General features: G+C 44.8%; 1 protein-coding gene across 4 annotated transcripts in view; it reads right to left on the minus strand.

Annotated features, from left to right (window-relative positions):
- CDH11 (cadherin 11) overlaps window positions 1-27,273 on the minus strand; it is a 327,320-nt gene that overhangs the window by 89,724 nt on the left and 210,323 nt on the right. For all 4 annotated transcript variants that reach the window (XM_069653011.1, XM_069653002.1, XM_069652995.1 and 1 more), the window contains 2 exons: window positions 26,343-26,734; window positions 5,327-5,621 (listed from right to left, as the gene is read on the minus strand). In XM_069653011.1, coding sequence (XP_069509112.1) covers window positions 5,327-5,621; window positions 26,343-26,582 — 535 coding nt within the window. In that variant the 5' untranslated portion in view covers window positions 26,583-26,734. The remainder of the gene's footprint in view (window positions 1-5,326; window positions 5,622-26,342; window positions 26,735-27,273) is intronic.

Consider the following 27,273-nt stretch of genomic DNA (forward strand, 5'->3'; position numbering starts at 1 on the left):
CTGCAGGGACAGCGGGGCTGTATATCCCACCCCGCACTGCAGGGACAGCAGCGCTGTATATCCCACCCCACACTGCAGGGACAGCGGGGCTGTATATCCCACCCCGCACTTCAGAGACAGGGGGGCTGTATATCCCAACCCGCACTGCATGGACAGCAGGGCTGTATATCCCACCCCGCACTGCAGGGACAGCAGCGCTGTATATCCCACCCTGCACTTCAGGGACAGCAGCGCTGTATATCCCACCCCGCACTGCAGGGACAGCAGCGCTGTATATCCCACCCCGCACTGTAGGAACAGCAGCGCTGTATATCCTACCCCGCACTGCAAGGAGAGCAGCGCTGTATATCCCACCCCGCACTGCATAGACAGCGGAGCTGTACATCTCACCCTTAATCCAAAGGGAAACTGTGCCTGTGGAAGAGAGATATCTCATATTTTTTTGCAAATTAAACAAAGAAAATAGCATTCTAATACCTTGGACTGACAAACCACAGCTAAAATGAAGCCTCTGAACCCTTTACGTTATAAGTGAAATTAATGAGCTGGACATCACCCCGAGACAATTGACCTGTATGAAGATTTCCCTAACTATGTAGGTATGTAGGTAGCCGACCTTTAGCAATAGGGTAAAACAAGTTCACGTGTTGCAGCACATAACAGGTATTACAGAATGTGCTGTGGCTCCTCTGACGGCAGGACAACATTTGGTGGCTTGGCCTGCAGCAAACAGCTGCCGCAAAATGGGATTCCATCACGCCAGTTAAATGTCACCTGCTCTGCCTCATGTATAACGCGGTGCATCTAGGGACCGCGAGTATCGTGCCCGGAGGCTCCGGCTGTGGAATTGAGATGCTCAGGGAGCCACGATATTGATATCGCTGGAGGTTAGCAGCTTTCTTTGAGATGCAATTGCAAGCTTCTGCTAGAAATGTGTATCCGTCCTTCTTCAATGTATTTCAGCAACACCTGGACGGCCTGGCTATGAACATCAATGGGCAAGGCTACCACAGGAGCAGTCCAGACAGGCTGCACCAGGCATAGCCCTGGGACTTTCACCACTAGGACTATTCGCACAGCGGTGGACTGGGAACCAAAAGAGGCCCTAGAAATGATTTTCAGAGTGGCCCCATGTTACACATGTTCAGCAAGCACAACCCTTTTTCTATGGGAAAGTTTGGAAACACCACACACAAGAGGCCCAAAGTGCAGAGGCCTAACGGGAAATCTCCAGAGCTCCCTATAAGCCAGTCCACCCTTGTATTTGCACCGCCAATGGTGGCTGGGGGGGCAGGGAGTATCGTGCATGTGTGTCACATAGCTGTTTGTGTCCGCACGTTCATAATCTGAAGCATGTATATGAGCGATATGTTGTTCTCATTTGCATGGAATCTATTGTTCCGTTTGCTTGGGATCCTACAAACACAAGGCGTTATTTTTAGGGTGTGTGTGAATGTGCTGTATTTGTCCTTCACCTTGCTTACATTTGAAGCACTTGTCCATGCACTCTGAACTCTTTCTATATGTTTATTATTCCATTATTATGACGCTATATGGGTAAGTCTTTGTACGGCTCTACAAAGTACCCACGTATCGCTCACATGCAATAATATATTGAAATTAAAATGCCATTTTGAACAAGCACTACTTTAGACTGCAAGTAGTTCGAAATGGTTACACATATATGCATGATTGATACAATACAACGTCGCTATCTTCCTTATAGAAGCACTGATATGGAACGGCCCATCTATTAATGTGGCATTCTGCATTCCATTAGCCAACTGGACTCGTACTACTCGTATATACTTAGTCCTGGAAAACTATTTATTTAGAACGTTAGTTAAAAGGAAAATAACCTTTTGGTTGTCCTCTGGCACTGGCAGCCCACTTTCAGGGTCAACATCCACAACTTTTGCCTACATTGTCAGGTGCTCACAAAGGTTGATGGCTAAGGAGCTGCTGAGAAGCAGTTATTTGTACAATCGCATCTAAGCTTGCAATATATGCCTTCCTCCATATATGCAACATATTGCACATGAACTCTTTGCTTTAATTAACAAAGCATGCCTTGGTAGCCACAAATAGAGCAATATGGATCCCTCTCAGCCCACCATTGCCATGCAATTGTTTATCTGTGCACGATACTTGAAGAGCATATAAACCAGGGGCGACTCGTCCATAATGGGCGAGTATGCGTCGACCCTCCGGGTCTTGGCCCCCTCTCACTCATTATGGAGGAGCCAGATCAGTAAAATACGAGCACTCCCTCAGCTGTTTTTAGCTGAGGGAGTGCAAGCTCAATAAGCCATGCAAGTCTGCACGTTTGTATGTGCAAGGGGGCGATCGATTCCTGTTCATGCATGCAGGGGGATGGACCACTGGAACCTCCAGACCCACGGCAGAAGGTACATTTGTTTATCTTTAAATTATGTGTATGGATGTGTGCATGCTTGTGTTAGGTGAATGTATGGTGATGGTTGCTGGTGTAATTGCTTTCTGTGTGTATGTTGTGTAAATGTGTGTCTTTGCATGTTCGTTTAATTAGTATTTAAATATGTGCATGGATGCATGTATGCTTGTGTTATGAGTGAGTGCATGATGGATGCTCGTGTGAATGAAACAGTGTTCACTGCGTATGTGTTGTGTAATGTGTGTTTGTATGCTCATTTATTTACTATTTAAGTGTGTATATGGATGTGTGTATGGTGAAAGAGTGTGTCCTGTATGTATTCTGTGTACATGTGTGTGTTAGTATGCTTATTTATTATTTAAATACGTGTATGGATGCATGTATCCTTGTGTTATGAGTGAATGCATGATGGATGCTCATGACTGTGAAGGAGACAGCAAGTGCTTGCTGTGTGCATGTTGTGTAAGTGTGTGTGTGGTGTGTGTGTGTGTGTATGTTTGTTTGTGCTGGTCTGGGATGATTTTGGCGAGTGGGGATAGGAGGTTTGTACAACAGAGACATTTTAAAAATGCCTTTGTTGCACAAACCCCCTTCCCACCGGCCAAAATCACCTCTCTGTCTGAGGTGCTGTGGTGCCCAGGGGGCAGGGATGGTATTATTTTACTGGACATCTATTACATATGCCCAGAAAAATACCATTCCTGCCCCCTGAACCCCTAGTGCCTTGCATAAACAAATACTCAATGTGATTGTGTGTGTGTTTGGTGCTGTGAGGACCAGGGGACAGGCATGGTATTGTTTTACTGGGCATCTATGATAGATGTCTAGTAAATACTACCACACATATCCCCTTGAACCTCCAGTGCCTTACATACAAACATAATCACTTTGGTTGTGTGAGTTTGGCCCTGTGAGGCCCAGGGGACAGGCAAGATATTTTTTACTGGACATCTGTGATAGATGTATAGTTAATAAAAATACCATGCCTGCCCCCCTGGACTCCCAGAGCCTTGCATAAACACATAATCACTTTGATTGTGTGTGTGTGTGTGTTTGGTGATGTGAGACCCAGGGGACAGGCATGTTTTTTTATTTTTTATTACAGAGCATCTATGATATATGTCCTGTAAAAAATACCCCTGCCCCCTGTAAAATAAACCCCTGCTCCTTGCCCCCAGTGCCTAGCTTACACACACAACCACATTGATTGTGTGTATGTATGAGGAGCTTGGGACCTAGGGGACAGGTGTGCCATGTTTTTACTGGCCATCTATGATAGATGGCAAGTAAAAAATAAAACGTGCCTTACCCCAGTACCCCCCAAGCGCCTCACAATCACACATAATCACATTCATCATTATTGTGATTATGTCTAACTGCAAGGCGCTGGCACACCATGGAGCAGACATGGCATTTTTTACTGTGCATGGTTGATAAAAACAAGCATGATAAGTGTTATCATGTAGCTAGACTTCAATTTTAATGCAGTCTGTCTAGCCTTTTCTTATTGTGGTATGACATTTTGTATTGGGGATCTTTGATAAAGTAAGCAGGATCAGTGGTATTAATTTTACTGTGGCATGACATTTTGTATTTGGCACTTTTGGTAAAACAAGGATAAGTGCTATTATGTAGCTAGACTGGCATTTCAATGCAGCCAGTTTAGTCATTTCGTACTGTGTTGTGGCATTTTGAATTGGGCATTGTTGGTAAAACAAGCATGATAAGTGTTATTATGAAGCAAGACCGTCACTTTATGCACTTAGTCTAGCCATTTCTTATTGTGATATGACATTTTGCATTGGGCATCTTTGATTTAGCAAGCATGATATGTGTTATTATGTAGCTCGACTGGCATTTTACTACAGTCAGTTCGGACAAGTTTTCATACTTTGGCATGCATTTTTAATGGTCGAGCGAACTGGACTATGTTCTTATGTGGGGATACTGCCATTTATTGGCAGAACAAACATGGACATGTTTTCTTATACTATCACTGCTGGCATTATGCAAAATGGAAACATGAGTATGTTCTTATATGGGTATAATGTTGCTGTCAGCATGAAAATGTATGGGCACTGGCAGTGTGAAAATATGTTACACTGGCACAGATTGTGGGAAAAGGCATCATGAAAATGTGTTGGAGAAATGCTCCTGTGCACTGTTGGTGACTTGCATCTATAGAATTTTTGTAATCAGTTGCCCTACAAAACCCAATTCCAAACTGTTTGGCTTTTTACCAAATTCTTCTAAAAATGGTGCTATAAAATTCACAATTTTACCCGATTATTTATCTAAATTCCTTGGGGGAGAACCCCCACGAACCCCAATTGAGTGCAGTGAGCTCCCGCTCAATGCTCGGTCGCTCAGCCATATCTGGGGCACATATTTATGCTCTTCCAGTTGAAAAATTCACCAGCCGCCACTGATATATTGATAATAGTGTCGGGAGAACAATGGCTGTCACAATGCAGAATCCAAAATGGGGGTGTTTGGACGAGGCAAAGATAGCATCAAGGACCCTTCCTGACACCCATTCCAAACTGCTCGGCTGGAGCACCACCAGCGCCAGTCCAGGCAGGGCAGCTAGCCCATGCTATTAGAAGTGCAACTGGCATAAAAGGACCCTGGTCTTTAAGGAGATCCTGATCAACAAGCAGGGGGCCATAAACACATGTAAGGCCAGATTGATTCATCTTTGCCAATGTATACATGCTGTCCAATCATCACCTTAACTTCAATCGCTTAATACAACATTTGCTGCAAACACTTCTTCTGCACTGCTTCTCACACATAACACAGCATATTTGTGCTCAGGTGTTTACAACATATATAAAATAAAGGATGGTGGTATAAAATGTTTAAAACAATATTAACAAAAACAATAATTATGCATGCCCAAAATATACATACCCACGTTGGACATCTCTGGCACATTGGCGTGGTTGATCTCATGCAAGAACTCTGGCGGGTTGTCATTGATGTCTTGCACTTTAACAATGAACTCTGAGGGTGGTTCTAGGGGTATGTTTGTCTCCCGCTCCACTGCTTGAGCCATAAGGGTGTACTGGGCCCGCTCTTCTCGATCCAATGTCTTGGTAGCATGGATGTTCCCTGATTTGTCATCTATTACGAAAATGGTACCGGCACCTTCACCTGAGAGGATGTATTTGATTTTTCCATCTCCCGAATCCACATCTGAATGAAGCTATCAAACAAGTAGATTGTGATTATTCTTCAACATATCTTGTAAACATTTCAACAAAATGAATGTACTAGATATTAAATCATCAGATATATTTGCTAAACCCATTTCAAATAATATCTCCAGCATAATCCATCCTAGAACATGATAGATAGGTACAATATTATATATGATTACCTTGTACTCCTGTTATGCATTTTATGGTAGAGGGACTAGTAAAGTGCAAATATACACCATGGCAAGACGCAAGGGACAAGAGACTCTGAAATACCGCACTCCGTTTCATAGAGAAAAAGGAAAAAGAAATAGATTCATAGATTATTAGACGAAGCCTCAAACATTTGCTGGACCAAGTTCAAGGGTGATGTCTTAAAGATACATTGTAGTCGAATGAGGGTGAGTGAATCCGGTACCATTAGCTTGTGCAAATTGTAATGAATTCTAGAAACTCTCATCTTTTTATGTGAGTGGGTTGGGCCACAATGGACTGGGTTGGTCTGGCCGTTACTAGATGTGCCTCCCAGATGGTGGATAGAGCAGGATTCTCTCTGCTTGCCTTCCCTCAGAGATGCATTATGTCCACAATGCATAGGGATATGTCTTTGCTGGAAAAGGTGGTTCAGGACTGCTGGTCCTATCACGCACCCAGAATTGTCAAATTACAATAATATAGGAAATGGAAACTGCCAATGCTTTCTAAAGTATAGGACTGGAGAAATATTAGGAGCTCTGAATACAAAGAAGTGTTGTAGTAAAGACAAATCTAGCCACAGCCCTTTGATTCAGCAGAACACTGAAAGAGTGGTGAACTGTTTTAGTTAATGCAATGCTAAGTTCTGAAGGGAATTCCTGAGAATGATTGTGAAAGGCTGTAACTTCAGAATCTGGAGCAGGTTGCTTGCAGTCGGGTAGAACACCAAACTCTGCTTACTTTCAGAATGCTGAACACTGAGCTCACACACATTGGCTAATCCAGGCATGGAACTGGGCATTAAACAGCCCATAGCCCAATTAGGACCAGAGCAATGCCAAATGGACAGAATAACAATGCTGTAATATTTCAAAAGAACCACCACAAGAGGAAACACTAACTAAGAAATGTAGTATATCCCACACAATTGAGTGGCCGATCGAGGGCTGGCTTAGAGAATCAACCACTGGCCCAGTGCTATAAAAGGGCTTAAAAACCTCATAATAGGTCAAAGACTGGGAAGAAACATATATGCTTTCATCTCCTACCTGGATTGAAAGGATGGTCGCTATAAGGTAAGAGGAAGCTGACTTACTATCAGCTATATATCAGTTGCTCTGGCAAGGATATACGAGAGATCCTAGCTCTAGAGATGGTGATACTTTAAAGAGAGGACCTAGTGGCTACTCCTACCCACCAAACCGGATCAGCAGGAAGACTAAGGACACTATGTTTCTTGAAATACCCAGGAAGCAGATCCCTTTCCAAGAAGTTGAGAATATTGATTAACTGAAAAGGACACTGAAGTGGGTGGAAGGAATACAAATTATTGTGGTGAGTATTGTGCTGGGAAAACTAAATGCCATGAAGAGACCTAAGAGACATATGAGATGGATAAAGATCATGGAAAGCCCTATGAGAAGTCTAAGAGTATCAGAGGTTGTGGAGAGAGCTGAGCATAGTGATGAGCCAAGACAAACAGAAGGCCATGGAGAAATCCTGAGGACCTGGGTGGAACAGAGACCATGCAGAAAGCCAAACTGTGAGTAGCCCCAAGAGTGGACTACCCCGGAAGGCCTCTGATTTTTGATTTCTAGAATATGAATGGACTACAAATTATAGTTAATGAACACTTTGTTGGGCAAACCTGAAGAACTATTTTGTTGTAACTGGAAGCTAAAGGATGTATACACAATGGCCTTAAACATTTGATTGGCCATCACCGTTGAACTTTGATTTTTAGTATAGGATGTGTCTAGAGGCACAGAGACTTGTAAGAGTAGGTTTTTAGAGTTTTTATTTCAAAAGATGTCATCACCATGAGATGCAAGGATTATCTGTAGAATCACACTTTAAGTTATCCCATACTTGACATTATTTTATTAAATATGTCTTCATTATGGCTAGATGCCTTTTCTAGTACTGATAACCATTTATGTAACCTAAGAACTTATATTAACCTTAATAAATAATAGTAAAACATATTTGTCCCAAGTGTAATAAATCTACATCCCAAACAATGAATTCTGTTAATACTTTACTACTTTTAAGTTGGCTGAGTGCAGTGAGCGAAAACTAATAACTCTAGCATTATAGATGTTTTTGGATAACATATATATATATATATATATATATATATATATATATATATATACATATATATATATATATATATATATATATATATATATATAGAGAGAGAGAGAGAGAGAGAGATAGTCAGATACAAAAGCATATTTGTAAAGATGTGAAAATGCTGAGATTCATAAGGGAACCTGGACAATGTGCTCTCTTGTTCTACTGAGAAACAGCTAATCTCCAATCTGTCCCATGGAAAACATTATGTCTCTGGCCTGTCACCACGACGATACACGATTGAAGAAAAGAATTATAAGCCTGCTTTAATTTAGTAGTGGAAATAGGAAAAGGTGGAATATGGTGTGTCAGCAGGCTGCTTTAATCTCTTTTGGTGGTACACTGAATGCAAAGATAATGTGTTATTGATTGCCATGCAGATCCCGAGTAAGATACAATACATCTATGCCATGGAGGCATAGCTGTCCTTGGAGAATGACTATAAGATGGGCGCATTCAGGGACACTTGACTGAACTTCATGATTCACATTTAAACTCCTGCCTTCCTTATAGGACCTCAGACCTTTTCAGCGCTCTTTGAGTATAGTTTCTTCAATCACATACTACGAAAGTGGTAAAATAATATTTCCTCTTGTGACTCCTACATGCCATAAAAATGTCAAGAATAACAGGCCACGATGCTTTTCCACAATATGCTGACCCGCTGCCTTTTGTTTGGACCATCTTTTCACTCATCACTGCATACATGCAGCTAGTACTGGAAAGTACATATTCCTTTACCGCTGCAGTGACACGAACAATTGCAGAAAAGTTGCATTTAAGTATCTGACCACTGTGTGCAGCTTGAACATTTTTATCAGAAACGTGTGATCATTACACTAGTGGGAAGGCAGGAGCTGGAGCAACCATTGTGTCTGAGAGCTGAAGAACACTGCCATTCCTCCAACGTTGAGACGAAGACAGCAATGCAGACAGATCTCAGACGAATTTGTGAAGAAGCCCTTGGTGGACATGGATGCATCTGAAATTGCTAGCCTGCCCCAAATATCAACCCAGATCCCCCTGAGACTTAGGTCTCCTGTGATACAAAAAAAGTACAAAGAAATGCCCTGATAGACACCCTGCAATGAGGCATCTGTACTGCATGAACTCCTACCACTGACTGCCCAAGGTGATGCATAAGAGGGGACAGGTGACGGACCAGCTGATGGAAATTTGGGGGTAGTGCAAGTACTACTGTAGAGTGAAGGTTGGTGAACGTTGGACAAAGTATGTTGACAACGCTAACAATAGGTGTGCAATAGCTGTGTTCAAAAGGTTGTTAAAGGCATCACAAGAGATTGTGTGTCCTCATTTTTTGAAAAAAAGCGAGCAGAGAATTGTGCTTATCTTGGAAAATGGTAGGAACAATGTGGGCTCCGCTTAAAGGTGGACATTACAAACAATGTTTTCTAAGCTAGCAGAACCGCCCAAGCAAATGAAAAAGGATCAGTGCCTTAGATCCTGGGACTACGTATATCTATTACCTTCCTCTCTTCCCAGGCTGTGAAAAAAAAGAGAAGTGTGTGGAAAGTTCTGTAGATGAGGCTCCATCACTCATATCTGGCAGATCATTTAAGGAGTTACTTTTGCGTATGCTAGCACAATAAAATGACATCCAATAGCTGAAGGGGGAATTAGGAGGTACCTGATACTGCCACAACTTGTAAACTAAAATCCAGACCCCTAAGCCAGACCTGTGTAAACCGCACCACACAGACTGTGCTCATGCAGTCATCGGGAAACAGAAAAGTGAACTTAGACATTGTAGCACCGAAGTGTTCAACTATCACCTCTTCCAGTCCGTCCTTTGGCATGACTACAGCTCCTGCTATAAATGCACGCCCTCAGTGTGTACCTGAAGTTGAGAATATTTCAAGCTCCTACCCTCAAGAACTGGAGACTGCAAGACCTGTTAAAAAACTGTATGAAATACCGACATTACCTACAACTCGTTAAGAGCAAAGCCCCCATCTTTGTTATGTTATATGAAATGCACCGAATTACCCGAAGGTGCCATGAGTTTGTCCAATACGAGGCCAGCTGATGACTCGCACACAAAAGTACGTTTTAGGATGTTTCCTGAAAGAGGAGAAACTGGTTATATTGCCAAGTGGAGCTGGTAGTGCGTTCCAAGTTCTAGATGCCTACACTAAGAAAGGGCCATGCCTTTCTTTCCGATGTTTTGGGTTAACAAGTTTCCTGTCCAGTGCAGAACTTAGGGAACATGTGGGTGTGTAGAGAGCAAATTTAGATGCCAGTACAGGGATCGCAGAACTGGACTGATATGGTCATGTTTCCGAAGTTTCATTATTAATCTAGCTGCTGAATTCTGCACTCTCTGGAGTCGAGTGGTAGCATCTTTCGTGAGTCCAAACGGGAGATGAAGACTGTCATGACCATTACCTGGTGAGAGAAGGAAATGAACTGAAGGATATATTTGATTTGTCTTAGTCACATGAAGCAGCTTTGCCTACTGAGGAAATGTGGCTCTTTAAAGAAAGCTCATGGTCAAGGTGGATAACTCATTTCTTAACAACGGGTTTAGGGCTCAGGTGTAACGCTCACCTGATTCTCGCAGAGGCGCCGGTCTTGACTGGGCGACTACCTTATCTTCAAAGGTGATCTGTAGCACCCGGTTGGCTCTTTGGGCTGGACCTCTGTGCACTGTATGCCTGACGTGTAGAGTAAGATGTCTGCAGATAGAAAATATGGGGTTAATGAACTGGGGTTATTGGGGTGTCCCTATCTCTTTCCTCTTCTCCTCTCCTGTAGACCCCCAAAGGTTAATGCTCTCACCTTAGGTAAGTGAATGCCAAGCTCTCCATCTGCCTCGGGGCAGGGTGCTGTAGCCAGTTTCTTCACTGGATAGGTAGCACAGGCCTCTTGACTTCAGAGGACTGCTGTCCGTCGTTTACTGCACGAACGGTAAGTTTCGAGTCATTCAAATGTCTTTTTAAAGTCTTTAGTAATGATGTCTCTTGTTTTGCAGGGTTCCGGCGATGGCGGATGACGGGCTGAAGTGAGTTGAAGATGGAGCCCGTGTGATGAATAGAAGCGCCTGGAAGCACGTGAGTAAGCGCTTGTTGCCTGTTTCACGATGCGCTCTAACTGTCTTTTTATTTTGCAGGTACGAGTTCGGAGCGGCTGCAGGGTGCCGGAATACCCACTGGATTAGATGTGGAAAGGAGTAATGGCACGTGAGTATTAAAGTTCCCCAATGTCTTTAAACGCACCTTGTTTTGTCTTTCAGATGCGGATGCAGCGCCGAAGGCCTCCGGAGCGTGCGAAGAGTTGGTAAGCTTTTGTCTTTCAGATGCCGGAATGCAGTATGAAGACCTCCGGAGCGCACGAAGAGTAGGTAAGCCTTTGCCTTTCAGATGCCGGAATGCTAACCTGTTCTTTCTTGTCTTTATAGGTGTTGCTGAAGACTGGATTCAGGATGGTAAGCCTTTTTCCTTAGGCCCAGGACTGGATGCAGAAGACACGATGAGCGTCCTGCTGCAGAGGGTGCAGAACAACGCAAAGCAAGATTCATCCACCGGGTGTGGTTTAAATAGCCTCCTGTAGTGCTTAGGTGTCTCCTTCCACAGCCACGCCTAAGTAAGAAAAGAGTTCCTGGTAAGAAAAGAGTTCCTGCCTTCCAGAAGAGTTCCAGTGTTCTAAATCTAGGGAGTGGCTCCAGCCCCACCCAACAGGAAAAGTAGTTCCAAACAGAAGAGGATCAGAGGCTCAACTGGCAGGCAAGTAAGCAGCATGGTCTGCTGCAGGTAAGTCCACCCAAGCATTATGAGCCCGGCGCTTCCAGCGCTGGGACTGGGCATATTTATGAGCCTGGTGCCACTGGCGCCAGGACTGGGTCCAAAAGGTCCCAATTGGGACTGGTTGGCACTCGGAACCTGGGTTATGGATCTGCTTCCAAGGGAGTTGGGAAAACCCTGACCTTTTGGAAGCAGAGATCATGACAGTACCCCCCCTCAAGGCCCCTCCCAAACCGGGCTTCTCCGGGGGTTTTGGCTTGTCAGGAAATGTTCGGTGAAATCTTTTGATTAGGCGAGGAGCGTGGACATATTCAGCAGGTTCCCAGGATCTCTCTTGGGGGCCGTAGCCTTTCCAGTCAATTAGGTAGAATAGTTTAGATTTGGAGATCTTGGAGTCCAGAATGCTTTTGACTTCAAACTCGAGTTCTCCATCCACTAGGATAGGTTTTGGAGATTTGGTTAGTCGGGTTTGAGGTTGCACGGGTTTTAATAGAGAGACGTGGAAGACCGGATGTATCTTCATGTGCGGGGGCAAGTCCAACTTGACCGCTACTGGGTTTACTATGGTAGTGATGGAATAGGGACCAAGGTATCTTGGGTTGAATGTGCGTGGCCCTTTTAGAGATAGATATTTGGTGGATAACCAGACTTGATCCCCTACTTGATAGTGAGGGGCTTCCTTCCGATGTTGATCTGCTCCTTTCTTGTATTGTTCTTTAGCCCTTTGAAGGTGAGAAACAGCTTCCTTAAAGGCTTGGGTGATTGTAGAATGCAGGTAGTCTACTGCTGGTGTTTCAAGATCTTGGAGGGGATCCAACTCCGAGGTTCGAGGGTGACTGCCGTACAAAAGAAAAAACGGGGTTTTCCCAGTTCCCGAATGGACAGAGTTATTGTAGGCATACTCGGCTATCCAAAGGATATCTTTACAAGTTTTTTCAGTTTGTTGCAGCATGCAGCGTAAATACTGTTCCAGAGTTTGATTGGTCCTCTCGGTTTGTCCGTCGGTCTGAGGGTGGTGACTGGTCGATAGTCTCACATCAATTTGAGCCGACCGACAGCAACTTCGCCAAAAATGAGAAATAAATTGACTACCTCGATCCGAAATTAGAACCGAAGGAAAACCGTGCAGTCGGACGATGTTTTCGAGAAATTCTCGGGCCAGAGTTGCTGCTGTTGGCAAGCCTTTGAGCGGAATGAAATGCGCCATCTTGGAGAATAAGTCCACGATTACTAGAATCGTATTGTATCCGGAGCATGGAGGTAGATCGGTGATGAAGTCCATAGAAAGCGTATGCCAAGGGCGAGGTGGGATGTCAATAGGGCGTAAGAGGCCTGCTGGTCTTTCCTTTTGACTCTTGTTTTGGGCGCATACTCCACAGGACATTATAAAGTCTCTGATATCTTTTTTCCAAGACGGCCACCAGAAGTAGCGCTTGATCTTTTCTGAGGTCTTGGCTATACCGGGATGACCTTCCATTAAAGAGTCGTGATAACAAGAGATTACTTTTTTCTGTAAATCTGTGCTGGGTAGGTATAATCGTTCTTGGAAATACAATAAATTGTCCTTTACTGCAAAGTCCTTTCCCTGCAGATGCCAATTCTGTATATCTGCTGGAGTTACAAGTTGCCTGGCTTTATCCTTAACCTCCTCTATAGATTCTGTGGCGATAACACCCAGAATTCTTTGTTCGGGAATGATTGGTACAGGTTTAGGGTTGATCAAGTGTTCTTCCACTCCCATCCGAGAAAGGGCATCGGCTTTACCGTTCTTTGTACCAGGTCGATAGGTAATTATGAAGTCAAACTCGGCAAAGAATAATGCCCAACGGAGTTGTCTAGAGGATTGGGCTTTTGCGGTTTTCAAATATTGCAGGTTTCGGTGATCCGTAATCACAGTAACGGTGTGTCGGGCCCCCAGCAGATAATGCCGCCAAGCCTTAAAGGCAGACTTGATAGCCAGAAGTTCCTTGTCAGTAATCGTGTAATTGACTTCAGGAGGCGAGAATTTGCGGGACCAAAATGCCACGGGATGCAACTGATTGGTTACCGGGTCCTTTTGTGATAGAACTGCCCCCATGGCAAGGCTTGAAGCATCAGTTTCCACGATGTAGGGGAGTTCGGGGCGAGGGTGTTTTAAGATTGGTGCAGAGATAAATTTAGTCTTCAAATCCTGGAAAGCTTGTTCCGCCTCGGTAGACCATTCAAAACGTTTGTTTTTCTTTAACAAGGCAGTGATGGGCTGGACTATTCGAGAGAACTCGGGGATAAACCTGCGGTAAAAGTTAGCGAAGCCTAACATGCTTTGCACACCTTTTACGGAGGATGGTGATGGCCATTTGAGAACTGCATCGACCTTCTTTGAATCCATACGCACTCCGCCAGGTGATAATATGAATCCCAAGAATTCAACTTCAGTCACGTTGAAAACACATTTTTCCAACTTAGCGAAAAGTTTGTGTTGATGCAATCTTTCGAGGACCATTTTCACGTGTTTCCGATGTTCAGATTCCGATGAAGAATAAACGAGGATGTCGTCAATGTAAACAACAACACATACATCTATGAGCTCTCTGAGGACATCGTTCATAAAATATTGAAAGGCGGCCGGGGCATTGCAAAGTCCGAAGGGCATGACCTGATATTCAAATAGCCCATACTTGGTGCGGAAGGCCGTCTTCCATTCATCGCCCTCTTTTACTCGTACCAAGTGGTAAGCTCCTCTAAGATCCAGCTTTGTATATATGCATGCTTTTCTGACTTGGTCCAGGAGTTCAGGGATCAAAGGTAACGGATATCTATTCTTAACGGTGATCTGGTTCAGGGAGCGATAATCGATACAAGTTCTAAGGTCTCCTTCCTTTTTTGGAACGAAGAACAAAGCTGAAGAAGCAGGGGACTTGGAAGGACGAATAAACCCATTTGCCAGGTATTGATCCAGGTATTGTCGAAGGTGAAGGTTCTCAGGCTCGGTGAGGGCATAAATTCTACTACAAGGAGGAGTAGATCCAGGTATCAGGTCTATCTGGCAGTCATAAGACCTATGAGGAGGTAGAGAGTTAGCCTGATCCTTCCGGAAAACATCTTGGTATTCTAGGTATTCGGGAGGTAACTGGGGAGTCTCTGAAGAAATTGCGGCCAGTGCAACACCAGGTGGAGGGTGACAAGTTGAGACACATTCTGGAAACTGGACCGTTCTTGCTCGCCAATCGATCAGAGGATTGTGTTTCTCTAACCAAGGTATTCCTAGAATAATCTGAAACTGAGGGGCCTTGATCACATCGAACACGATCTTCTCATGGTGTCCATCTTGACCTACTAGCGTCACTTCTTGAGTGGTATGCGTTACTGGCCCGGAGGCTATCTCCGTACCATCCACCGTAGTAATGACGTCCTTTACAGCCTTGGGACAGAGAGTTAGATTCATCCTCAAAACCATTTCATGATCCACATAATTGCCGATGGCACCGCTGTCGACGTAAGCTTCAATTGCATGTAATCGATCCGGATTATCAGGGCTAATGAGGACCATAGGTATCACGAAATGCGAGGTCACGGAACTGGTTTTTACGCTCGGCAAGAGGACCTCTATTCTTGTCGGGCGAGGTCGTTTCCCTGCTCAGAGTTTGTAACTTTGGTAACTGCAGCTCCTACTGCCTTCTTGGCAGGTTTCACCGGACAGTCTCGAAGAAAGTGCCCTGAGTTTCCGCAATATAGGCATAATTGCAACTGTTTCCTCCTATCCCGCTCCCGTTGTGTTAGAGGACCTTTCAGACCCCCTATTTGCATGGGTTCCCCGGAGTCTACTCCTTTGGAAGGAGTTGGCGGTTTGGAAAATACTCGAGCATCAAACTTGGAACGATCGGCCTTCCTGTTCTGCAGCCTGTGATCTATTTGAACGACCAAGTCTATGTAATCCGAACAGTCTTGTGGGGGATTCACTACTTGGGCTAAAACGTCTTTGAGTTCTCCACGTAGACCTCTATAAAACAGCGTAATCCTTTTGTCCTCAGGCCATTGAGTTTCCACTATTAGTCTATTGAAAGATGCAATATAAGCCAAAAGGTCTTGATTACCCTGTCGCAACGAAAGAAGCTCATTGTCCAAGGCCTGCCCCTGTGAATGTCTTGCGAACAGTTTTTCCATACTAAGCTGAAAGGCTTGAAAATCATGGAGAACCGGATCATCTTGATGAACTAGAGGGATCGACCAGTCTGCCGCATTGCCACTAAGGTACGAAAGTACAAAAGCTACTTTAGCTTGATCAGTTGGAAAGGCTGCTGGCCGGCATAAGAAGTGCAACCGGCACTGATTGATAAATACTGCAAACCTCTTTGGGTCACCAGAAAATCGCTCGGGCGGGGCCAGAGGTACATTCCCAGGTAGGTTGATCTGCACTGGATTCATAGAGGATGTTGAAGGAAGATTTGCCCCTGATGCGGGTAACGGGGTCTGTCCGGCTTGTGACTGTAGCACTTGTCTAGCAAGATTGTCTGTTCTCTCCTTGGAAATAATTAGTTCCCTTCTTAGAGCATTCGTTTCCTGACGAGTTGCATGCACTTCTGCCCTTAGTTCCCCAAGTAACCGGGCTAGGGGGTCAGTATCCGAGGTTTCCATAGCGCCTGGGCGAGAGTTTTGCGGTAGGCTTTGCGTTCTGTAACGCTCACCTGATTCTCGCAGAGGCGCCGGACTTGACTGGGCGACTACCTTATCTTCAAAGGTGATGTGTAGCACCCGGTTGGCTCTTTGGGCTGGACCTCTGTGCACTGTATGCCTGACGTGTAGAGTAAGATGTCTGCAGATAGAAAATATGGGGTTAATGAACTGGGGTTATTGGGGTGTCCCTATCTCTTTCCTCTTCTCCTCTCCTGTAGACCCCCAAAGGTTAATGCTCTCACCTTAGGTAAGTGAATGCCAAGCTCTCCATCTGCCTCGGGGCAGGGTGCTGTAGCCAGTTTCTTCACTGGATAGGTAGCACAGGCCTCTTGACTTCAGAGGACTGCTGTCCGTCGTTTACTGCACGAACGGTAAGTTTCGAGTCATTCAAATGTCTTTTTAAAGTCTTTAGTAATGATGTCTCTTGTTTTGCAGGGTTCCGGCGATGGCGGATGACGGGCTGAAGTGAGTTGAAGATGGAGCCTGTGTGATGAATAGAAGCGCCTGGAAGCACGTGAGTAAGCGCTTGTTGCCTGTTTCACGATGCGCTCTAACTGTCTTTTTATTTTGCAGGTACGAGTTCGGAGCGGCTGCAGGGTGCCGGAATACCCACTGGATTAGATGTGGAAAGGAGTAATGGCACGTGAGTATTAAAGTTCCCCAATGTCTTTAAACGCACCTTGTTTTGTCTTTCAGATGCGGATGCAGCGCCGAAGGCCTCCGGAGCGTGCGAAGAGTTGGTAAGCTTTTGTCTTTCAGATGCCGGAATGCAGTATGAAGACCTCCGGAGCGCACGAAGAGTAGGTAAGCCTTTGCCTTTCAGATGCCGGAATGCTAACCTGTTCTTTCTTGTCTTTATAGGTGTTGCTGAAGACTGGATTCAGGATGGTAAGACTTTTTCCTTAGGCCCAGGACTGGATGCAGAAGACACGATGAGCGTCCTGCTGCAGAGGGTGCAGAACAACGCAAAGCAAGATTCATCCACCGGGTGTGGTTTAAATAGCCTCCTGTAGTGCTTAGGTGTCTCCTTCCACAGCCACGCCTAAGTAAGAAAAGAGTTCCTGGTAAGAAAAGAGTTCCTGCCTTCCAGAAGAGTTCCAGTGTTCTAAATCTAGGGAGTGGCTCCAGCCCCACCCAACAGGAAAAGTAGTTCCAAACAGAAGAGGATCAGAGGCTCAACTGGCAGGCAAGTAAGCAGCATGGTCTGCTGCAGGTAAGTCCACCCAAGCATTATGAGCCCGGCGCTTCCAGCGCTGGGACTGGGCATATTTATGAGCCTGGTGCCACTGGCGCCAGGACTGGGTCCAAAAGGTCCCAATTGGGACTGGTTGGCACTCGGAACCTGGGTTATGGATCTGCTTCCAAGGGAGTTGGGAAAACCCTGACCTTTTGGAAGCAGAGATCATGACAGTACCCCCCCTCAAGGCCCCTCCCAAACCGGGCTTCTCCGGGGGTTTTGGCTTGTCAGGAAATGTTCGGTGAAATCTTTTGATTAGGCGAGGAGCGTGGACATATTCAGCAGGTTCCCAGGATCTCTCTTGGGGGCCGTAGCCTTTCCAGTCAATTAGGTAGAATAGTTTAGATTTGGAGATCTTGGAGTCCAGAATGCTTTTGACTTCAAACTCGAGTTCTCCATCCACTAGGATAGGTTTTGGAGATTTGGTTAGTCGGGTTTGAGGTTGCACGGGTTTTAATAGAGAGACGTGGAAGACCGGATGTATCTTCATGTGCGGGGGCAAGTCCAACTTGACCGCTACTGGGTTTACTATGGTAGTGATGGAATAGGGACCAAGGTATCTTGGGTTGAATGTGCGTGGCCCTTTTAGAGATAGATATTTGGTGGATAACCAGACTTGATCCCCTACTTGATAGTGAGGGGCTTCCTTCCGATGTTGATCTGCTCCTTTCTTGTATTGTTCTTTAGCCCTTTGAAGGTGAGAAACAGCTTCCTTAAAGGCTTGGGTGATTGTAGAATGCAGGTAGTCTACTGCTGGTGTTTCAAGATCTTGGAGGGGATCCAACTCCGAGGTTCGAGGGTGACTGCCGTACAAAAGAAAAAACGGGGTTTTCCCAGTTCCCGAATGGACAGAGTTATTGTAGGCATACTCGGCTATCCAAAGGATATCTTTACAAGTTTTTTCAGTTTGTTGCAGCATGCAGCGTAAATACTGTTCCAGAGTTTGATTGGTCCTCTCGGTTTGTCCGTCGGTCTGAGGGTGGTGACTGGTCGATAGTCTCACATCAATTTGAGCCGACCGACAGCAACTTCGCCAAAAATGAGAAATAAATTGACTACCTCGATCCGAAATTAGAACCGAAGGAAAACCGTGCAGTCGGACGATGTTTTCGAGAAATTCTCGGGCCAGAGTTGCTGCTGTTGGCAAGCCTTTGAGCGGAATGAAATGCGCCATCTTGGAGAATAAGTCCACGATTACTAGAATCGTATTGTATCCGGAGCATGGAGGTAGATCGGTGATGAAGTCCATAGAAAGCGTATGCCAAGGGCGAGGTGGGATGTCAATAGGGCGTAAGAGGCCTGCTGGTCTTTCCTTTTGACTCTTGTTTTGGGCGCATACTCCACAGGACATTATAAAGTCTCTGATATCTTTTTTCCAAGACGGCCACCAGAAGTAGCGCTTGATCTTTTCTGAGGTCTTGGCTATACCGGGATGACCTTCCATTAAAGAGTCGTGATAACAAGAGATTACTTTTTTCTGTAAATCTGTGCTGGGTAGGTATAATCGTTCTTGGAAATACAATAAATTGTCCTTTACTGCAAAGTCCTTTCCCTGCAGATGCCAATTCTGTATATCTGCTGGAGTTACAAGTTGCCTGGCTTTATCCTTAACCTCCTCTATAGATTCTGTGGCGATAACACCCAGAATTCTTTGTTCGGGAATGATTGGTACAGGTTTAGGGTTGATCAAGTGTTCTTCCACTCCCATCCGAGAAAGGGCATCGGCTTTACCGTTCTTTGTACCAGGTCGATAGGTAATTATGAAGTCAAACTCGGCAAAGAATAATGCCCAACGGAGTTGTCTAGAGGATTGGGCTTTTGCGGTTTTCAAATATTGCAGGTTTCGGTGATCCGTAATCACAGTAACGGTGTGTCGGGCCCCCAGCAGATAATGCCGCCAAGCCTTAAAGGCAGACTTGATAGCCAGAAGTTCCTTGTCAGTAATCGTGTAATTGACTTCAGGAGGCGAGAATTTGCGGGACCAAAATGCCACGGGATGCAACTGATTGGTTACCGGGTCCTTTTGTGATAGAACTGCCCCCATGGCAAGGCTTGAAGCATCAGTTTCCACGATGTAGGGGAGTTCGGGGCGAGGGTGTTTTAAGATTGGTGCAGAGATAAATTTAGTCTTCAAATCCTGGAAAGCTTGTTCCGCCTCGGTAGACCATTCAAAACGTTTGTTTTTCTTTAACAAGGCAGTGATGGGCTGGACTATTCGAGAGAACTCGGGGATAAACCTGCGGTAAAAGTTAGCGAAGCCTAACATGCTTTGCACACCTTTTACGGAGGATGGTGATGGCCATTTGAGAACTGCATCGACCTTCTTTGAATCCATACGCACTCCGCCAGGTGATAATATGAATCCCAAGAATTCAACTTCAGTCACGTTGAAAACACATTTTTCCAACTTAGCGAAAAGTTTGTGTTGATGCAATCTTTCGAGGACCATTTTCACGTGTTTCCGATGTTCAGATTCCGATGAAGAATAAACGAGGATGTCGTCAATGTAAACAACAACACATACATCTATGAGCTCTCTGAGGACATCGTTCATAAAATATTGAAAGGCGGCCGGGGCATTGCAAAGTCCGAAGGGCATGACCTGATATTCAAATAGCCCATACTTGGTGCGGAAGGCCGTCTTCCATTCATCGCCCTCTTTTACTCGTACCAAGTGGTAAGCTCCTCTAAGATCCAGCTTTGTATATATGCATGCTTTTCTGACTTGGTCCAGGAGTTCAGGGATCAAAGGTAACGGATATCTATTCTTAACGGTGATCTGGTTCAGGGAGCGATAATCGATACAAGTTCTAAGGTCTCCTTCCTTTTTTGGAACGAAGAACAAAGCTGAAGAAGCAGGGGACTTGGAAGGACGAATAAACCCATTTGCCAGGTATTGATCCAGGTATTGTCGAAGGTGAAGGTTCTCAGGCTCGGTGAGGGCATAAATTCTACTACAAGGAGGAGTAGATCCAGGTATCAGGTCTATCTGGCAGTCATAAGACCTATGAGGAGGTAGAGAGTTAGCCTGATCCTTCCGGAAAACATCTTGGTATTCTAGGTATTCGGGAGGTAACTGGGGAGTCTCTGAAGAAATTGCGGCCAGTGCAACACCAGGTGGAGGGTGACAAGTTGAGACACATTCTGGAAACTGGACCGTTCTTGCTCGCCAATCGATCAGAGGATTGTGTTTCTCTAACCAAGGTATTCCTAGAATAATCTGAAACTGAGGGGCCTTGATCACATCGAACACGATCTTCTCATGGTGTCCATCTTGACCTACTAGCGTCACTTCTTGAGTGGTATGCGTTACTGGCCCGGAGGCTATCTCCGTACCATCCACCGTAGTAATGACGTCCTTTACAGCCTTGGGACAGAGAGTTAGATTCATCCTCAAAACCATTTCATGATCCACATAATTGCCGATGGCACCGCTGTCGACGTAAGCTTCAATTGCATGTAATCGATCCGGATTATCAGGGCTAATGAGGACCATAGGTATCACGAAATGCGAGGTCACGGAACTGGTTTTTACGCTCGGCAAGAGGACCTCTATTCTTGTCGGGCGAGGTCGTTTCCCTGCTCAGAGTTTGTAACTTTGGTAACTGCAGCTCCTACTGCCTTCTTGGCAGGTTTCACCGGACAGTCTCGAAGAAAGTGCCCTGAGTTTCCGCAATATAGGCATAATTGCAACTGTTTCCTCCTATCCCGCTCCCGTTGTGTTAGAGGACCTTTCAGACCCCCTATTTGCATGGGTTCCCCGGAGTCTACTCCTTTGGAAGGAGTTGGCGGTTTGGAAAATACTCGAGCATCAAACTTGGAACGATCGGCCTTCCTGTTCTGCAGCCTGTGATCTATTTGAACGACCAAGTCTATGTAATCCGAACAGTCTTGTGGGGGATTCACTACTTGGGCTAAAACGTCTTTGAGTTCTCCACGTAGACCTCTATAAAACAGCGTAATCCTTTTGTCCTCAGGCCATTGAGTTTCCACTATTAGTCTATTGAAAGATGCAATATAAGCCAAAAGGTCTTGATTACCCTGTCGCAACGAAAGAAGCTCATTGTCCAAGGCCTGCCCCTGTGAATGTCTTGCGAACAGTTTTTCCATACTAAGCTGAAAGGCTTGAAAATCATGGAGAACCGGATCATCTTGATGAACTAGAGGGATCGACCAGTCTGCCGCATTGCCACTAAGGTACGAAAGTACAAAAGCTACTTTAGCTTGATCAGTTGGAAAGGCTGCTGGCCGGCATAAGAAGTGCAACCGGCACTGATTGATAAATACTGCAAACCTCTTTGGGTCACCAGAAAATCGCTCGGGCGGGGCCAGAGGTACATTCCCAGGTAGGTTGATCTGCACTGGATTCATAGAGGATGTTGAAGGAAGATTTGCCCCTGATGCGGGTAACGGGGTCTGTCCGGCTTGTGACTGTAGCACTTGTCTAGCAAGATTGTCTGTTCTCTCCTTGGAAATAATTAGTTCCCTTCTTAGAGCATTCGTTTCCTGACGAGTTGCATGCACTTCTGCCCTTAGTTCCCCAAGTAACCGGGCTAGGGGGTCAGTATCCGAGGTTTCCATAGCGCCTGGGCGAGAGTTTTGCGGTAGGCTTTGCGTTCTGTAACGCTCACCTGATTCTCGCAGAGGCGCCGGACTTGACTGGGCGACTACCTTATCTTCAAAGGTGATGTGTAGCACCCGGTTGGCTCTTTGGGCTGGACCTCTGTGCACTGTATGCCTGACGTGTAGAGTAAGATGTCTGCAGATAGAAAATATGGGGTTAATGAACTGGGGTTATTGGGGTGTCCCTATCTCTTTCCTCTTCTCCTCTCCTGTAGACCCCCAAAGGTTAATGCTCTCACCTTAGGTAAGTGAATGCCAAGCTCTCCATCTGCCTCGGGGCAGGGTGCTGTAGCCAGTTTCTTCACTGGATAGGTAGCACAGGCCTCTTGACTTCAGAGGACTGCTGTCCGTCGTTTACTGCACGAACGGTAAGTTTCGAGTCATTCAAATGTCTTTTTAAAGTCTTTAGTAATGATGTCTCTTGTTTTGCAGGGTTCCGGCGATGGCGGATGACGGGCTGAAGTGAGTTGAAGATGGAGCCTGTGTGATGAATAGAAGCGCCTGGAAGCACGTGAGTAAGCGCTTGTTGCCTGTTTCACGATGCGCTCTAACTGTCTTTTTATTTTGCAGGTACGAGTTCGGAGCGGCTGCAGGGTGCCGGAATACCCACTGGATTAGATGTGGAAAGGAGTAATGGCACGTGAGTATTAAAGTTCCCCAATGTCTTTAAACGCACCTTGTTTTGTCTTTCAGATGCGGATGCAGCGCCGAAGGCCTCCGGAGCGTGCGAAGAGTTGGTAAGCTTTTGTCTTTCAGATGCCGGAATGCAGTATGAAGACCTCCGGAGCGCACGAAGAGTAGGTAAGCCTTTGCCTTTCAGATGCCGGAATGCTAACCTGTTCTTTCTTGTCTTTATAGGTGTTGCTGAAGACTGGATTCAGGATGGTAAGCCTTTTTCCTTAGGCCCAGGACTGGATGCAGAAGACACGATGAGCGTCCTGCTGCAGAGGGTGCAGAACAACGCAAAGCAAGATTCATCCACCGGGTGTGGTTTAAATAGCCTCCTGTAGTGCTTAGGTGTCTCCTTCCACAGCCACGCCTAAGTAAGAAAAGAGTTCCTGGTAAGAAAAGAGTTCCTGCCTTCCAGAAGAGTTCCAGTGTTCTAAATCTAGGGAGTGGCTCCAGCCCCACCCAACAGGAAAAGTAGTTCCAAACAGAAGAGGATCAGAGGCTCAACTGGCAGGCAAGTAAGCAGCATGGTCTGCTGCAGGTAAGTCCACCCAAGCATTATGAGCCCGGCGCTTCCAGCGCTGGGACTGGGCATATTTATGAGCCTGGTGCCACTGGCGCCAGGACTGGGTCCAAAAGGTCCCAATTGGGACTGGTTGGCACTCGGAACCTGGGTTATGGATCTGCTTCCAAGGGAGTTGGGAAAACCCTGACCTTTTGGAAGCAGAGATCATGACATCAGGTGTGTATCAAAGGAGGTTAGCCAACAAAGTATTGTCCAGGTGTTAGGTTTTTCGTTTAGCAGCAACATGTCTGTGTTGCTTGGGTTGATCTTTAGGGAGTTAGAGTCCATCCAATATTTAATAGAGACTAAGCAGCATTTTATCTTTTCAGGTGTGGTTGCATCACCCCCTTTTAAATGTGTTCCGTCTACATGTCTGGATAGTATGGCGAGACTCAAGGGAGTATGCACCATTGATGAACAAGTATGCCACTATAAAACGTTACATTCACAAAATGAAAACAAATACAATCATGGGAAGCCCTGAGAGGACAATAAGAAGGTGTGACCTGTGCAGCTTTAAAATGAGGTAGATCCTAAAGAACAGAACACATTATTATTGGTTGCAAAAGGAGTAATTTGCATGAATACCTATGCACGAACAGAACATTGATCCGGAGGTCTGAGCAAAAGATAAACACATGATCCCACATGTGTATCATTTATAATTGGTCAGCACACGAGAGGCCATTTCAAACTCCACTGGTGACTTGTAAGTATTTGCCAGACAAGAGGATAGGTGCCTCGGTTACCTGGAATGCAGAATAGGCTCATCACTCCCCACTAACAAAGTCGGCTTCTCTTTTCATTCATTCATAAGCCCAGGGAAGGGGGTTTATTCTGTATCGATTAGTTAATATGTGATTTTATCAAAAACTCTTTTAATAACAGAGTCTTTCTGTGTCCCGTTTGCTCACATTTTTTGGTTTTCAATCCCCTAACATTCTTTTTTAGATGTCTGTATGGACTTCCTTCTTTGTTTTGTTATTTATCGGTCTGATGCACCACTGGCCTGATGGCGAACATACGTTTAAATAAACTTGTCTTAACTTAAATATTTGTAATCGTCCAACACAAATGGTTTGCTCAGTTCAGTGTGCAACTTGTACAATGTCTCCAGTATGTAAGAATGCAAGAATGTTTTTAAGAAAAGGCATGCAGGTGTATGGATATTGCCTTCATTTTGGTTGTAATGGAAACATGTAAGTCAACCTTCTTCAGTAAGTAGAAATAATGTTTAAGGGAAGTCTGTGAAGTTATGTTGATTGTTACTAATATTTTACTTTTTAGTTCCCTAAGAAATGTAACTTTATGCACACTGATTAGGGTTACACATGTGTATGTAGATAAGCTTTTTTGGTTTGACATGATGAATGTTATTTCTTTTAGTAAGCAAACACTAAAATGTGCAATTATTTACTTATTTGGCAGTGAGCATCGCATGGTGTAAGCGTGCATGCCTTGTATACCCGAATAAGTAGTATTTGTATTAGGGAAAAAGTAATAATCAAAACTTTGTATCTAGAACTCCACATGGAAAAGCAAAGTACTGATAGACAATACAATGGGCCTTATCACGAGTTGGGTGGTGGCCCTCAAATGCGGTAGTAATGCTATTACTGCCGCATTTAGAGGTTGGCCCAATCACGAGTAACGTGGAAAGTTGAAGGTTTACCTTCAGCTTTTTGCTGAAGGTAAAAACCTCCACTTTCCGCCCGCTTTCGGAGCAAATAAACCCCCCATTTGAGTTCAATGGCCCCAATGGGGATTTACCACCTTACCGCTACTCGTTATCCAGTGCTACCAAGTGGCGTTAACGCTATTTGCATTGGCAATATCCCAGTGCAATTACCACAGAGATACCGCCAACCTCATGATGAGGATTGTGCTTTTAAAGGAAGAATTTGAGTGCACAGACTATTAGGCATTTCCAATATCAGCATTATTTCACTAAGGTGTTGTAAGAAACACACCATTGTGTATTGTGGCTTTTCAATATCCCTTGAAGCCTCTCACAGCGAGTTCCTCTTCAGTTAGGCATGGGCCCCAAGCACGCTACATCAAGGTAGAATATTTGGTTGCCATTCTATTGCCCCAGCTACTCCCAACCCATCAGTCAGGATTTACAGCCTGTACTCCTCAACAGCACTGGTTTCACACTTTCTTCCTCCACCAGCACCACCGCCTCTATTAAACAGACAGGTCCGATGAGGCCAACTAAATGGGGCGTGTGTGCTGTACAAGACCTCTTTTTATTGCAGGTGCACATTTGCACAGTCATGTGAATACACAGAGTGTTAAAAATGAAGATCCTCCCCAAATCCACCCACAAAGTTATCAGTGGAGAATATGCACTGCCTCTTCCCAGCTGTACATAGGCAACTTGAAATGCACGGAACCAGAGAAATGTCCTAAGAATTGTCAGGTTGCTACAACTTATAGTGGAGACTAGAGCATGTGATTGCCTTAAAGGCACCAAGCAAGCAATGAGGCAAATTCTCTTAGGAGGGCTTGCATTTGACATACCAATCGGAAATATGGTAACTCCGAGAGATGGACTGGGCACTAGTAAGACTTGTTTTGATAATCCAAAATGACACAAGCCTATTAGTTCTTAGTAAACAATATTTTGTATAGTATGCACTGCAAGCACATATACTAACTCAAAGTCCTTCCCATTCACATATTCAACATGTGTATTGTGTTTAACAGTGGGATACATTTTGTATCCATGTCTAACTGTGTGGAAAAGTGGTAATCTATATATTACAGCCATGCTACTGCTCATTTAGAACGCTGATAATGTTTTTCCTGGAGGTATAAGTGATTTAACCCAAGGACAGTTATATGACAACTACGAACAACATTCAAATCATTGTTAGTGCACGCTTACCCTCCCAACAAGAACGGGGTCTGGTCCTGTGTATTCTTCAATGACAAAGAACTGATTCCAAACCCAGCCTCTCTTGGATCGATGAAGAACCTGGCCTTCCTTTCCTCTTTCATGATGAGAATGCAATGGCCGTCGTAAATGATCGAATTTTTCTGGTGATATGGCCTGACTACAATAAACGATGCCCAAGCAGAGGAGAATCACATGTAAACAAAAGGTTTCCTTCATTTTTTGGTACATTTCTAGGCACAGGAGCACTTCAATGTATACTCCTTGGATAAGCCAAGTGAACTGGGAAACACTGGATGCAATCAAATACAAGATTCTTCATGTGAATTATTGCAGACTAAAACATCCATCTCTTCAACTCTGGTCCGTCCGAAAGCCATAACCTGAGAGGAAAAAGAAAAGAAAACTGAATCTTTTTGCATTTACTTTCAGAACTCATGTATCAATATTTTGAAAATAAAATCAAATACAGGAAAGTTACGTCTATTTCTCAAGTGGCATTATTAATTGTTGCATAGATTGTAACATGCACAATAATGTCATTTTTGATAGACTTGCAAAATAAGTGAAATCCTTCTGTTTGGAGCATTAGCCATTGTAATAACTAAAATGTGAATCATGTCAATATAGAGATTTTCAACAATTCTAGTACACTTCCTTCACCTTACACATGTTATATGTCCATATTTGCTTTTAATGAAATGAGGTCAGAACAGAAGCAGCTAAGGGCCCGACTCATGGAAAAAGGTGCATTGACCCCACAAAGTTTGCACCTCGAAAAAGTAGTTTGCACTTCCCAGACCAATAAGAAAATCTGCGCACTCCATGTATTCACAGAATTTCCCATGCAAAGCAACCCTATGCACAAGGAGTGGCAGGAACGCCCACAACACGCCCGCACAAATAGCAATTCCAGCCACAC

Source organism: Ambystoma mexicanum, chromosome 1p (genome assembly GCF_040938575.1).
Source record: "Ambystoma mexicanum isolate Mex_15411 chromosome 1p, UKY_AmexF1_1, whole genome shotgun sequence".
Classification (NCBI taxonomy): domain Eukaryota; kingdom Metazoa; phylum Chordata; class Amphibia; order Caudata; family Ambystomatidae; genus Ambystoma; species Ambystoma mexicanum.